General features: G+C 36.3%; 1 protein-coding gene across 1 annotated transcript in view; it reads left to right on the plus strand.

Annotated features, from left to right (window-relative positions):
• Positions 1-16,441, plus strand: part of HSD17B12 (hydroxysteroid 17-beta dehydrogenase 12) — a 150,898-nt gene that overhangs the window by 92,103 nt on the left and 42,354 nt on the right. The window contains exon 4 of the mRNA XM_069469852.1: positions 911-1,018. Coding sequence (XP_069325953.1) covers positions 911-1,018 — 108 coding nt within the window. The remainder of the gene's footprint in view (positions 1-910; positions 1,019-16,441) is intronic.

Genomic DNA, 16,441 nt, shown 5'->3' on the forward strand with positions numbered 1-16,441 from the left:
GAGTGCCTTCTGTGTGCCAATGGGTGTTATGCAAGCCTCACATCATAAATTGGGTAGAATTAACTTCAATTTCACAAGAGAATGTTGAGGCTCAAAGAGTATTTGCAACTTGCTCAAAGTCATTTTGCAAATAAGCATGGAAATGAAATTGGTACCCATGTCTGTGTGACCTCAATGCCTGTGCTCTCTCTTCAAAGGGGCTGAGTGGTGAAGGGAGGAGTAAACGTTATACCTTCCCTCAGATGAGGTTTGTTTCTCCAGGGTCTCATTTCTGAAGCTATTTTTTTCATCAGCTCTGTTTGGACCTTAATAATCTTGTGCAAAGTAGAACACTGAGGTCTTTCTTGTTTCACATTATAGCTTTATTACTGTGCATTTTATGTGGAGTTTTAAATGTAGTGACTATTAACTGTTAACCAAGCTCCCAAATTACAATAAGATCACATTTTATTTCTATTTTAATAAGATCGACTTTTTAAATATATTATACTTTAAAATACTTTATAACATAAAATTTCTTCCTGAAATTATGAAACGTCAATTTACAGTTAAAATCACAAAGCAAGTGATGATATTTAAAGAGCATATAACATGATATGAATCATAATTTATTATTTGTACCTAAGGATCTAAAAAGTAGTTGTCATTATTGATTTATAAAAGGAGAACTGATAGAGGAACATTTAGCCAGTTCCATGACAACATTGGAATTTTTATTGCAGAACTATTATGTTGACTCTATATCATCTCCTAGATGGTCTCATGACTACTTAAAATTATCCTGGTCTAAGTTTCATATCAACTTGGGGCAGGGGGAAAGAGTTTGAAAGGATAATGTTATCAAATGCTTTAGTCCTAATTGCCATGTATTAATTTTCCCTCTCTCTCCCCATTTTTTTTTTCCCCATAGAAGAAAAATTCAAAGTGGAGACAAGAACCATTGCTGTTGACTTTGCATCAGAAGATATTTATGATAAAATTAAAACAGGCTTGGCTGGTCTTGAAATTGGCGTATTAGGTTTGTATTCTTGCCACACTTATAGGTTCTTCTTGTATTATTATTTAACTTTTACTGTGACTTTACATTTTTTCTTTGGATGTTAGATGTTTAGTAGTAAAATGACTAGTGAGAAGAAAATTGTCCTATTGATCATTAATGATCATCTAATTGATCATTAGATGATATTAATCTATATATGATTGAATCTTTGTGATTTAATTATATGTTAATGATGTACAATTTTGGGAATTTTCCCTTCCTGCTTTATTTCCAATCTCATTCTCTCTGTATATGTTATCGTCATCCCTCAATATCCATAGGGGATTGGTTCCAGGACCCCCTGCTGATACCAAAATCCACAGATGCTCAAGTCCCTTATAAAAAATGATATAGTATTTGCACATAACTTATGTACATCCTCCTGAGTACTTTAAATCATCTCTGGATTGCTTTTAATACCTAGTACAATGCCTACACATCACTTTATTTGCGTGGATTTAATGTAGTACTGCACATGTGATAAATTAAAGTTTTGCCTTTTGGAACTGTGGAAACTTTTTTTCCCCGAATATTTTCAGTCTACACTTGGTTGAATCCTTTAAGGTGGGTGATGTCTACCCATGTGCAGTTGACTTAGAAAAGTATTCTTAGCCTTTTGTTCATTTTTGCCCCTGTGCGAAACCTTTTTAGATATTTCCCCCAATGTAATCCCCCCCCCATGAAATTTTAATACCATAGAAAAACACTATATGTGTTTAGGTACTTTACTGTATGTATATCTGTGATTTATACAAAAAAGAATAAAATCCCCCTCCACCACCACCAAATTTTGTCCCCTTTATGGAGATATGCCCTGGTTCAAAATGCATAGTTTAGAGAGATTAGTGATTTGCCTAAGGTCACATAAAGATTGAGTAGTGCAACTGGGATTCAGTCTTATATTTGTTTTTTCTAAGTCTGTGACTCTCTTTTGTTATACCTCAGCTCCCTTGCTCTTATTACCAAGAACAGATGCATTTGCTGAGATAATGGTGGTATTGAACTTTGTTAGAGAAAAGATTCACCAGAAGATTTTAAGGGGAAAAAAGGGCTTTGATAAGTTTCCACCATTCTTTGAGTCATTTCTAGAAAGAAATAGGGAAGGCAGTTAGTTCAGAAAAGCTTCACTTTCTCACTAATTCTTTATCCAACTCCCTAAAATGGTGGGAACCTGCTAATTGACATTGTTTTCTTTATTGGGCTATAAAATGAGAAATTTTTTCAATACTTCCTAACATTTCTTTAGTCATAATGACCCCACCTCCCTTCCTCATATATAAAAGAATGGTTTGTGGTTTATTTGTTTTGTTTAAGAAGTAGGGACTTCTCTCCATTGCCCAGACTGGAGTGTGGTGGCCCACTCATAGCTCACTGTAACCTTGACCTCCTGGGCTCAAGTGATCCTCTCACCTCAACCTCCCAAGTAGCTGGAACTACAATCATGAGCCACCATGCCCAACTAATTTTTTATTTTTTGTAGATAGGGGTTCTTACTATGTTATCTAGGCTGGTCTCAAACTCCTCAGGCGATCCTCCAGCCTAGTCCTCCCAAAGTGCTAGGATTATAGGCATGAGCCACCATGTCTGGCAAGAATGGTCTCTTATGTAATTTCTAGATAAGGCAATTTTAAAAAATCAATTGAACAGGTAATAGCCCCACATAGTACCCTTGGATGTCGGGTTAACCTTGTTTTTGACATGCTATCCTTTCTCAGCTCCTGTCTGGTCCATATCATACATCACCATGCTGCATACTCCCATACCATTAATCCCCCACTTATATGAGAACCAGTAGGCAAAACATGAATGAAAATACAGGTCTAGTTTTTGCCTTTGTGTCTACACATTCTTCTATAAAAACATATATGCTGAGAGTCTTTTAAAGTTTCTCTTCCTTAGCCTAGATCTGGAATCCATAAAGTACCACTGACAACTGCATAAATCTTGACTTTTTTAAACTTTTAAATCAGCAGCGTAACTTTCTAGTCAGTATTGACACGTCCATGGTCCATCTTAACCTCTTTTCGATCTAGTGATGGACTAAGTAAGGAAGGCTGGCTTAGGCAGGAGGTTGGACGGAGAATCCCTAATGAGAGGAGACTGGAAGAAAGTCTTATTGTCTAGAACTTGTGTTCTTAGAGAATGACTTTCTTTCAGAAGTAGTTCAGTTCATCACAGTTGTCCTTAGTTTTGCATAAATTTTAGCTGCTTCTTTTTAGGTGACTATGAAACTGTAGATGCTGTGGAACTATAACATTGGAGATGGAAAATATTGGGTATTGGGTTGCTGAAGGGCTGGAGAGTTATACATGGCACTCTTTAGCTGTTCATTCTTGACCCAGTGTATGGAAAAGCTTCACTTTGAGTTTGGGCATGATAGATAAATCTGTTGACTATGAGAGTATAGGACACATGATCCCCAAGCACTTTTCCCCAATTTCTGGAATCCTAGAACTTGTGTCAATACATAACCACTGATATTTAGACAGAAGGACTGATATTTTTGCAGGCTTGTATGCTAAATGAACCATTGTTTTTGTGGTCCAGCTCCTTAGTAAGTTGCTGTTAGTTAGCAATTTATACTCTTCTTCATTCATTCATTTAATTAATTAATTAATTCAACAACCAATGAACTGGAGATACAACAATGTACAAGAAAGCTATATACAAAATAGGAAAGGCAACACTGAACAAAATAGTTATCTGTGGGGTAAGTGCTTTGAAAAGAGAAGGGCAGGGTGTAATAAGAGTATAAGAGAAAGGGGAATTGGTCTACCCAGCGGGGTAGGCAAAAGGAAGATTCCAGAAATATTTAGGATATAGGTAAATCATGATTTTATGAGAGATTGCAAGTGTGATGAAGAAGAGAGAACTCATGGATTCACTGATGACTTTCAGGTTTCTGGATTGAGCATCTGCATCAATATTGCCATTGACTGAAATGGGGAATCCTTGAGGAGGAGCCTTTTGTAGGGAGTAAGGATCACTTAAGTTTGGGGTTCCTTGAGGATGTCCAAGTGGGATTGCTAAGTTGACAGTTGGTGGATAGGTCTAGATTTCAGTAGCGCTCTGGACTGGAGATACTGTCTGGAGATTAGCCATCTATGAGTCGTGATCTCATTGAATCAATGAGACTGGAGGTGACACAAGGAGAATGTATAGAATATACAGAGAAAACTGAAGACAGAGCTCCTTTGAGAGCTCCTTTCCTCCAATCAGAGGCTGCCTGGAGTATTTGGGTCAAGGAGGGATAGTTTTTTCCATAAGTTCAGCATGTCCAATAGAAATATTACACAAGCTACATATGTAATTTTAAATTTTCTAATAGTCTCATTTTTTAAACATTAAAAAGAAACAAGTGAAGTTAATTGTAATTATTTTATTTTAACCTACTATATCCAAAATATTATCATTTCAACATGCAATCAATATAAAACAATTTTGAAATACTTTGCATTCTTTTTCATACTAGATTCTTTGAAATCTAGTGTGTATTTTACAGTTACAGCATATCTCAATTTGGATTAGTCACATTTTAAGTGCTCAATAGCCACATGTGACTAGTGGCTACTATATTTGATGTCTCAGCTCTAGTTCATCTTGGCCATCTCTCACCCTCAGTTTGTATGGGAGAGCCATAAATAAAATTTCTAGATTTTTCTTATGCTTTAAAGCAGTGGTTCTCAACCAAGAGCAATTTTGCAATGTATGGCAGTGTTCAAAGGCATTTCTGATTGCCCTCCTTGGCTAGGGCAGGGTGGTTCTACTGGCCCTTTGTGGGTAAAGATCAGGGATGTTGCTAAACATACCACAGTGCATATTGGATAGCCTCCCAGAACAAAGAATTATTGGCCCAAAATGTCAGTAGTATTGGGGTTGAGAAATCTTGCTTTGTTATATTGTCATCAGACAGTTCTGTTTGAATACTTATCGAAACATACACAACTTTGGTTTTGATTTCTAGTTGGTTACAGATCAATAAAAAAAGTAATTATAGCTAATGTTTATGTAATCCTTTGAGGTGCATAGTAGCACTCTCATGTATATTATCTCATTAGCTGGGTGGTAATTTTGGTTTTCTTCGTACTCTACCACAACTGTCTCCTTAACCGTAAGCTTTACCTGATTATTATTGACATTTGTTAGCAAATATTTTATACACAGTAATTTTAATTTGTCAAGATTTTTGAGGAAACTATTAAAACACCTTTGTGAGCTAAAATTTAATCTTCTTACTAGGTCATATTTCAACTCTAATCTTATAGTTTCTTCTTTAGGGTGGGTATAACCCTTTAGAACTTACGGGAAGATCTGATGTTTATATGTTTTTTTCTGTTATGACTAGGTTTCCAGCCACCTCAGCTTCTTGCCTCTCTCCCTCATCCCCATCCAGATCCCACATACCCCAGCCTCTGTCTAGTAAGGGCAAAATAATCGTATTTATTCTCCTTCCTCTTCCGTTTAAGACAAGTCTCACCTTTATAACATTCCCTAAAATATTCTATGTATAGATTGATTTCTGGTAAAACCTAGCGATCCATATTAAGTCATAGGAAGTAATGTTTTTCTACTGAATTTTAATGAAACTAGTAATGATAAAAAGAAAAATACATCACCAAGGTACACCCCATTTGTTTGAATAACGTTACACACCAAATTACAGTCAATACTTAATAAAGAAAATTAATATTTTCAGAATTACAAAGGAAAATGCTAAAGCCCTTTGTCATGAAAGAAACATTAAGTTTTCAATAAGATAAGTGGAAAGAAAACAGCCATGAATTGTGTGAATTTATACTGAAAGGTCACCGTAACTTGATGAGACTCTATAAATGCTTAAGGTTGAGAAGTTGGATTCTTAACCCTGTTACATAAAAAAAAAAAAATAAGCATCTGCTGTCTTGTTTCAGGCAAATGCCAAGAAACACAGATTTCAGAAAGCTTAAAAAACTTCAACTATTTAGAGAAAATGACATCCTTACTGCTTTGAATAAGCAAACAATTGGTTAACAAAATGTGATTGCTATAATGCTTACTTGATTCCTCAGGAGAGACTCTCAGGTGTGCTCCAGATTGGTTTGGAGGGCTTTGCACAATGCATTGCAGGGAGACATAATTTACCAAGGCCAAAGGAGTAGCCTTGGATTTGAAGTATGCCACAGATAATACTTTTTTCAAATTCTGCTGTGACTTTTTTAACTTTTAAAAAAGAGTGATATTCTTTATTCTAGAAGTAGAAAGGTCCTCTTGGAAAAATACAGTTACTTAGTTTGTGATTGGATTTTAAGATAATCAACCATAGGTTTATGGAAACTTTTAATTCATCTTGGACCAGAATTTCCCCATGCCAAATGCTCTCAAAGTCTCCGCCCATAGTGTCATGGTGTATATGAGCTATAGCATCAAGAGAATCTGTTGGTACAGGATGGCCTGTGTTGCCGTGCTGGCTTGGTGTATTCAGAACTATTTGTCAGCAATCAACATTTTTGGTCCTATCCATACATTGTCCAGAATATTAAGAGGCCTTATTTTAACAACAGTATGTATGGATAATAAAGATCAATTGATTGCAAAGAATTACTGATTGCCAAAGCTGGAATACACTTTATTGTTCTCTTTACTTCCTATGCCTTTTATAAGTGATGCTTGCTCCACTAATACACTTGGTGAGTTATTTTTTTAATTAGCGTACTTCCCTTTTCAGCTAAATGCAAACTCTTTGTTATCCGTGCCCATGCTCCCACTTTCCTCATTAAAGTTTATGGATTTGGGGAAGCATTTGTCTTCCATTTTTCTCCCCTAAAACCTAGTGTTTCTCAGAATGTTCTGGGAAAGAGAGTAGTCGAATATAAATGTTGTATTTACTAAAGTAAATGATAGTTTGAGAAGAGATATTCATCCGAGTTAAGATCAGTCACCTCTGTCTCTGTGTATGCTAAAGTTTTCAAAGTTTCTTAACACAAGACCTCAGAGATTATTAGCTTCTTGGGGAAAGAACTAGTTGACTTCCAGATGGCAAACTGCTAGTTAATTGGTTTGGGATCCAGAGAGGGCTTCCTTATAGTTCAATCCCCAAAGGATCAAAGAAGGAGGAATAGGGGTAGGCCCAGGAGAGAGAACCAAGGGGCCACAGGAGCTGTGCTGAGGACAACTTTTCTGGGATTGCTTGGAAGGAAGGGAGATTGAGCGTACCAGGAAGTTATGCAGCTTCCCCGTTTCGGTTGATTAAGGAAGTTACAAATAGAAGAGTCTTACTTCTTCAGAGGGTTTAGAAATATGTAGAGCTATGGATTATCTTCTCATTGTTCTCAAGAACTTTACAAATTAAAAATTAGTTTTAAATTTCCCTCTTTTGAAATTTAAATGCCTCTGAAAGGGTGGATGGCATCTATCGTTTATATCTTATTGGGATTAGTCTATTCAGTTTATTACCTGTTTACTTCTTGCTGGATCAGTCACCCCGAGAAAATGGCTATTTTACTTAGTAAAGGGCATGGGAAACTCATTTTGAAATGGAGAAGGAAAGGCTTAAAGAGGAAACTACATGGTAGGTTGGTGATCAGTGGGGTGCTCAGACGGGGGAAGAGCAGAAAGGCAAAATACAGTTAGTTGGGAGAGCATCAAAAATAAACTTCATGTATGTGGAAATATCACCCCTGCCCCTTTCTTCTGTAGCCCTAGTATAAAAGGCTCAGACTTAACATAAGGCAGACGCTATTAGCCTAGGTATATAGGAAAGGATGGTGATATAGGTGATAGGATGGTGGTTTGGGAAGGAGGCAGGGTTTCTCTGTTATGCCAGGATACAACTTTTGTGCCTTTTAAGGGCTTAGGACACTTCCAAAACTTCCCTTTTGTAATACTACAATCAAATTTTGTCAGTAACCACCCAGCGTTAGCATAGACTTTATAGTTTCAAGGACAGAGTCTCCAACAAGACTACCCTCCCTTCAGATACCAGCCACAAGTTTGGGGGTCTCCAGGTCACTCACACTTTTGACCAACTAGGTACAGATTTGTAGGTTCTCATGACCCCTTCAGGATCAATCATTAACTATAATAATTTACAGAACTCAAGAAAGCAATGTACTAAAGATGACAGTTTTATTATGAGGGATATAAATTTGGAATCAGCCAAATGAAGAGACACATAGGGCAAGGTCTGCGAAGGTCCCAAACACAGAGCATCTGTGCTCTCTTCTTGTGGAGTTGGGACACCTCACCTTCTTGGCACATCCGAGTGTTTACCAGCAAAGAAGGTCCACCAGGCTTCAGTGTCCAGAGTTTTTATTGGGGTGTCATGATGTAGACATGCTTGATTAAATCACTGACCATGTGATTTAACTCAATCTCCAGCCCTCTTCGCTTCTCTGGGATTGGTCTGGCTCAAAGCCCCAGCCCTCTAGTCACATAGTTGATCTTTCTAATGACCAATCCCCATCCTGAGTTATCTTGATTCCACTGCCTGGAATATATCCAAAAGAAAGGAAATCAGTATATCAAAAAGATACTTGCACTCCTGTGTTAATTACAGTACTATTCATAATAGCCAAAATATGGAATCAACTTAAATGTCCATCTGTGGTTGAATGGGTAAAGAAAATCTGGACTATTCAGCCATTAAAAAAGAATGAAATCATGTCATTTGCAGCAGTATCAGTGGAACTGGAGGTTAATATGTTAAGTGAAATAAGCCAAGCACAGAAAGACAAATATTGTATGTTTTTACTCATATGTGGGAGCTAAAAAAGTGGATCTCATAAAGATAGAGAGTAGACTGGTGGTTACCCAGAGGCTAGGAAGGGTGGGGAGGGGCAGGTAAAGAGAGGTTGATTAATGGGTACAATTATGCACTTAGATAGAATAAATAAGACCTGGTGTTCAGTAGATCAGTAGGATAACTATAGTTAACATTGATTGTTTCATATAGCTAGAAGAAAATAATTTGAATGTTCCTAGCGTAAAGAAGGGATAAATATTTAAGGTGATGAATATCCCAATTACCCTGATTTGATTATATGAATGTATTGAATGATCACATATGTACCCTGAAAATAGGTACATCTAGTATGTATCAATTTTTTAAAGTTCAAAAAAAAAAAAATCAGGTGTGATCATGGGCCTGCCATGAATAACAAAGACACTCCTATCACTCAGGAAATTCCAATGATGTAGAACCTCCATCCCATGAACAAAGAGCAGACAAATTTTTTATTATACGGCACCTTTCCTGTTTATTGATTGATTTATTCAATGAACTGTATATTAATTCAATAAACAGGTAAAATTCCAAACAAAACAGACATTGTTTCTGCTTTTATGGACAATAGCCATTGAACAAGTATTTGGAAATGTGTTGTATATAATGAAAGAATACATTCCTGAGAAGGGTAAGGGTCTCACAGATGATCTCCCTGAGAAAGTAGTGTTTAAGTTGAAACCTGAAGCCTTATTAACATTGGGAAAAGAGATGTGGGAAGGGTTTCCGGGTGGAAGAAACAGCATGTACAAAAGCACGGAAGTCAATGTGCTTGGCGTGTTGGAGGGACTGACAGAAGACCTGTGAGTCTGGAGCAAGGATTTCAAAGGGGACAGCAGCAAGAGATGAGTCTGGAGATTAAGCAGAGCCAGATCTTGAAGGTCTTTGAAAACCAAGTTAATAAGTTTAGACTTTATTGGAAGTACAATGGGAAGCCATTGTAGAATTTTAAGCATGGATTGACAACATATTAAGCATTTTAGAAGGCAGCATTTGGTATGAGACCAGTAAGGCTATTTCAGCAATGATGCATAAGGTGGGACGGCAGTGGGAAAGGATAGAAATGGATTGACTAAGAGAGATGTTTAGGAAATAGAAACAGGACCTATTTTTGATGAAGGTCCTCATCAGAGGTCTTGAGTGAATAATGATAATAACGGTCTTGTTTTATTTTAAAATCATCATTGCCAACCTTCAGTGAGTACCTTTTATATGTCAGATACCAGGCTAATGAATTTCATTTAATCCTCAACAACTCTATAAGGTAGATGCTAATATTTTTATACCCATTTTACAGACAAGAAACAGAGTTACAGAGGTTAAAGACACCGTCCAGAATTAGACAACTAGTTATTATTAGCAACTTCCAGGTTCTGACTTGAACAACTGGATGTCACTTCTCTAAGACAGGGAACCCTGGATGGGGAGCAAATGCTGTAGAGGAAAATGATGATTTCGCTTTGGGATATGTTAAAATTGAGATGACTGTGAGAAATCCAAGTGGAGATTCAGACAGACAGTTGGATCACTGGACACAAATGCCCTTCTTTGCTGGAAGGGAGCTTCCTTGGTGTTGAATGAGGCAGAAGCCTGGTGTAGACAATCATGGCAAACAGAATAGGTACATGGGTTTTTCTATCTGTCCACCTGCCTACCTACCTACCTATCTATCCATATATATGTGCATGTGTATGTGTACACACACACTAGGAGATTCATCAGAAACATTATCAGACTAAGTATAGTGCCTTGTAGTTCCATTAGATGTATTGACTGAGATTGGATTTGCAAAGTGAGCATAAAAGTTTTAGAACCCAAATTTATTTCTTTTTGCTCAAAAAACCACTAATGGTATTAATTAAAACAGAACCTTTAACCTAAAACTGGATAATTAGCTTTGTGATTTCAGAAATGTAAATAGAACCATAAATCATGAAATTGATAAATGTTCTTCCTATTAGCTAACATTTAACTACCACCCTCATGTCATCCTCCTTCCCTCATCCCCTTTTCTAATTTTATGTATGGCAATTCATACCTAGTTTTGTAATGAGTATCACATAGCCATTTATAATTAAACAGTGGAAATGAAATATTCTGTTGTGTTCCTTCTGACTCAATCTTAATTTTTCAATTTCTGATTAAAGGCACTCCAAATTTAAAGCTTTGTAAACTCTCTTTTATTTGGAAATTGCTACTCACAAGTATATGAAAACTGTAAAGTTTGCAAAATGTTTTACATGGTGTTCCAAATATCATCTGTCAGAGTATGAACATGTGCTAGCTACAGCAATATGTTAAATAAGGCAAAGAAGGAATTTTCATCACTTTCCAAACTCTTCTCTATAGACTGTAAAACTAGATAGATCTACTTGAATGAAATAAAGAGGGTAGAGGAACAATTAGGAGAAATTTAATCAGTATAAACAGCTATTCTGGTTAACTGCTGCCCAGAGCTCTGTCTTTCAGAAAGATCTCTCCACTTTGGTGTTGGTCATATTTAAAAGCAGGGCACTTTGTGTTGGGCACAAACGAGGAGTTCAGTAAATTTTTGTTGAATAAATGACCACACAAAAATAACAACTCCTCCTCCTCCTCCATTTATTAGCTATTACTATGTTCCAAGCATTGGGTTGGTTAAAGATTTTATGCATATTATTTCATGTAATCCTTGAATTATTATCTCTATTTTATATGTAAGGACAATGAGGAAACTGAGGTTTATCAGGGTGAAATCATTTGCTCTTGTAGGAGCCCGTGTTAGTGGAGCTGGGACTCAATCCTGGGTCTATTGGACTCTGAAATCTGTGCCTTTTTAGCTCAAAAATTTAAGTTAAGACAGGAGGGGTTTCCCCCACTTTTGGTATATACACTATTACTGAAGTCTACATTTTAAAAATTCAGTTTATTTTTAAATATAATGAGGTGACAGCATTCTTTTCAAATCAGTTTTTATTAATGAACTGTAATATGAGTGTTGGAAGTGGATTGGTGTATATAACCATAAATGTGACTGAAATGTTAACATTTTCTGCTTTGGTGCGATGAGAAGGAAATGTAGGAGAATACTTTGCATTATTTGATATATATTAATATATTGGGAAGCCCAACCATTAGACAAAGTATTTTTAAACCACCTTAATTTCTTATGTCTTTAATCTGGAAAGAGAAGCAGGTTGAAGGTGGTCTGTGTTGGGTTACCCGTATCTGTCATTATTGTGTTTGTTCAAATGGATTTTTAATTTCTAGTAATTTATTGTTTGCTCCTCTCTCATGCCCAACCCATATACTAAAAATCTAATTTTCTGATGACATCATTATATCTCTAGAGCAGCTGGTTATGATAGAGGATTCAAAGTCAGTGAGATCAGCAGCAAATGAACTTAGAAGAAACAGCAGTCTTGTGTATATTCTTTTGTTTTTTTAAATAGAGCTGTGGAAATGATTTTTAAAAGGTAGTCTAATATAATTTAGAATATGTATTTACAAACCATTCAGAAGTACTCCATGGATTTTCTGAGTCTTTAAAATGCAGCACGTAATATTAGTGTTTTGTGAAGTCGTGGTTGGGGGCGGAGCACAGCTCACTGTCAGTTCTTCCCTGCCAAGATCAACTCTAAGGGGATGGCTCCTCTGCCTGCCACCACCTTCCCTTTGCACTTCCCTTGTCCTTGTTCCTGATCTATCTTCACCTCTGTTCTCTGTTTCTCCCTTCTCACGTACTCTTCCCAGCCTTAGAACTCCAGTCAGAAACTGATGGGCAAGATTTTATTACTGTTCAAGGTCCTTCAGTGATTACTGGGATACTGGTGGAAATTCTGAGATTACACAGATATCCTGTGTTTTCTGAAAGATATAGTGTGTTACAAAAGGGTTTGCAAGTCACTGAAAAAAAAATGTAATCTGTCTCTGGTGCCTCATTTGAAGAATTCAATCAAACTCACTAATAAACATGTTTAATGCTAATTTAAGATGCTACCATTTAGAGATTTTCAACTATCTGAATCATGTTGAACAACTTGTGGCATTGTTTGGTTTGGTGAATCCTATAATGAATCCTGTAATACGTAGAGATGGCATGGCGTTCACCCATTCTTAATGAGATTTAATTACAATGGGAGTATTTTCATCCTTCACTCCCACCCAAAGCCTGTTCTCTTCCTTTTGCAGTTTCCCTGAAGGCTTTCAGCCTGCTGTTTGGCTATTGCTGCCACCTAATGTCTCAAAATAAAATTGCAGTGGGTTTGCCTTTTCCAAAAGATTTGCACTATTCTGCAGTTTGTAGAAATAACTATTTGAGAGCAACAGTTGTTTTGCTTTATACTCTTAAGTAATAGCATCCTTGGCTGGGCATGGTGGCTCACACCTGTAATCTTAGCACTCCAGGAGGCTGAGGCGGGAGGATTGTTTGAGCACAGGAGTTCGAGACCAGCCTTACCAAGAGCAAGACACCATCTCCACTAAAAATAGAAAAAATTAGCTGGATGTGGTGGTACGTGCCTGTAGTCCCAGCTACTCTACTCAGGAGTCTGAGGCAGGAGGATCGCTTGAGCTCAGGAGTTTGAGGTTGCTGTAAGCTAGGCTGGCACCACGGCACTCTAACCCAGGTGACAGAGCGAGACTTTTGTCTCAAAAAAAAAAAAAAAAAGTAATAGCACTCTAAAATGATTACCTATAGTGGGGAGATTATGGGTAGCATACATTCCACAAACAAAAGGTAAAACTAATAAAGCAGGAAGGAATTTAAGAGTCCTAATACCTAGTATAGGACAAATTGCCAGTGTGACCTTGGCATATAATTCCCCTGATAAAATTGGACATGATGTTCTGAATGGCCTATTCCAGCTTTAACATTGTTTTATTGTGTGTACTTTTGGTTATAAAAGCATAGCCCCTCTACATGATATTATTTATTTCTTTGGTCTAAAGTTCTCAGTGTTTAACATTTTCTTTTTTTATTGATATATATTTATGGGATACATGTGATATTTTCTTACATGCCTAGAATGTTTAGTGATCAAGTTAGGGTATTTAGAGTATCCATCACCTCAAATACTTATCATTTCTATGTGTTGGGAACATTTCAGGTCCTGTCTTCTAGCTATTTTGAAATATATAATGCATTGTTAACTATAGTCACCCTACTCTGTTATCAAACATTAGAACTTATTCCTGCTATCTAACTGTATATGTGCACCCATTAACCAACCTCTCTTTTTTTTCATTTTTTTTATTTTTCATATTCCTCTGTAATAACCATCCTCTCTTTATCCCCCCACCCCCATACTACCCACACGTCCTTCCTTGCCTCTGTTATCTATCATTCTACCCTCTGCCTCCATGAGATCTACTTTTTTTTAGCCCCCACATATGAGTGAGAACATGTAATATTTGTCCTTCTGTGCCTAGCTTTTTTCAATTAAAAAAATGACCTCCAGTTCCGTGCATGTTGCTGCAAATGACATGATTTTATTCCTTTTTATGGCCGGATAGTATTCCACTGTATATATATACCACATTTTCTTTATCCATTCATCTGTTGATAGATACTTAGGTTGATTCCATATCTTGGCTAGTGTGACTAGTGCTGTGGTAAACATGGGGGTGGAGGTATCTTTTTGATATATTGATTTGTTTTCCTTTGGATAAATATCTAGTAGTGGGGTGGCTGGATTGTATGGTAGTTCTCTTTTTAGTTTTTTGAGAAACATCCATACTGTTTTCCATAGTGGCTGTACTAATTTATATTCCTACCAACGGTGTATAAGAGTTCCCTTTTCTCTGCATCCTCACCAGCATCTGTCATTTCTTGTCTTTTTGATCATAGCTGTTCTGACTGGGTTAAAATGATATCTCATTGTGGTTTTGATTTGCATTTCCCTGATGATTAGTGATGTTGAGCATTTTTTCATATGCCTGTTGGCCATTAGTATGTCTTCTTTTGAGAAATGTCTATTCATTTCCTTTGCTCACTTTTTCATGGGAATATTTGATTTTTTACTATTGTGTTGTTTGAATTCTTGATATTCTGGATATTAGTCTCTTGTCAGATGAATAATTTGCAAATGTTTTCCCATTCAACAGGTTGTCTCCTTGCTTTGTTGATTGTTTCCGTGGCTGTACAGAAGCTTTCTAGTTGAACATGTTTTCTTATAGAGCTATGTTAAATAGATGTTCACATTTCCATTGTGTGAATAGATAGCTTTGATAGCTTTTCTTTGCTCAATTAGCAGACAGATCTGAAGACTCCGTATTGTTAATAATACAGCCTTCACCAGAATAACGCTGCTGCTTGCTTATTCGTGGACTTTCTTAGCTTAACTTTGTACTTGTACGTGTTAAGATTACAACTGCTGCTTACAAAGCTCTCAGATTTTTGTTTTTATAAAATCAAATCTGGACTTTAAAAAATTTATAATTATACTGTTCAGTTTTCCTTAGCATTTTAAAATATAGCATTAATACTTCCATGGGCTAGAAAGAAATCTGAAGAAAGCAAGTTTCTTAGATATGGAAGAGTGGAGGGAGATAGAATTTGCTGTACATGATGGATTTTTTTTTTTTAATCCTGAAGAATGTTACAATTTGGCAAAGCCTTTCTTTGAGGATTCTGTTATCTTAAACTGACTTTGTAAAGAATATTTTGTTTATATGCAACATTTTAGCAGGTATTTTGAGTGTTGCCATTTCTCTTAGTTATACTCTAAATAAATTATTCTTCCTTTATAATTCTATAGTAGCTAAAGCAAAATCAAATGAACATAAAGCTTTACCTTCAACTAGTTTTGGCTTAGTTGTTAACAGATCTTTTATAGCATTGATTCTTAGGACCCCTGGTGGATGGAGAACCTATTGAATAAAATAAAAATGGATTTGGACCTGCTGTTATTAATTATGTTTAGATACTATCCCTATTCAGATAAGCATGAGTACTAATTAAATACAGTTTGCTTTGGCATCGTCCTTTGCTTACATATTGTCAGACAGATTTCGGTGGTATTGTTCAAGGCATCCTGACTGAATTTTGCAAGTAGAATCTTGAGACTCACAGCCTCAAGTGACTGGCTTGCAGTTAAATTTAGAGCCCTATTGAGTTCCTTTGAACTATCAATTTTGTTAGTCTATTCAAAAGTTGCTATTACTACTATCAGGTTTATTTAGCACAATTCCTTATAAGCCTTAGCAGACAGATCATAATTTCATTATCTTTTTGCATCCAAAACCTCTCTTTTTAAAAATACTTCACAATTTTATTAAACATTGCTATCAGATTTCTGTCTATTATCCAGTTATTACTGATTTTCTTTTTCTGAGTTGACTACTAGATGAAGGCATATGAATGCTTTAATGTAGTGGTTAAGAGCCTAGCCTCTGAAGTCAAATTTCCTGAGTTTGAATCCTGGCCTGCTTTGCTCTATGACCTTGGGCAAGTTATTTAACTGCTTTGAACTTCAGTTTCCTAATATGTAAACGGGAAATAATAATAGGAACTACCTAATAGGGCTGTTGTGACAATTAAATGTAGATAGATAGCTAGATAGATAATGCATTTCATGAGTTATTTAGTTAAATTCCAAGACATTTTATTTATTTTTTGATTCCTGCAAACGTTCTTTATTCTAGGTTTGTCTTTGTCTTTCCAG

The sequence above is a fragment of the Eulemur rufifrons genome, chromosome 6 (genome assembly GCF_041146395.1).
Source record: "Eulemur rufifrons isolate Redbay chromosome 6, OSU_ERuf_1, whole genome shotgun sequence".
NCBI classification, from domain to species: domain Eukaryota; kingdom Metazoa; phylum Chordata; class Mammalia; order Primates; family Lemuridae; genus Eulemur; species Eulemur rufifrons.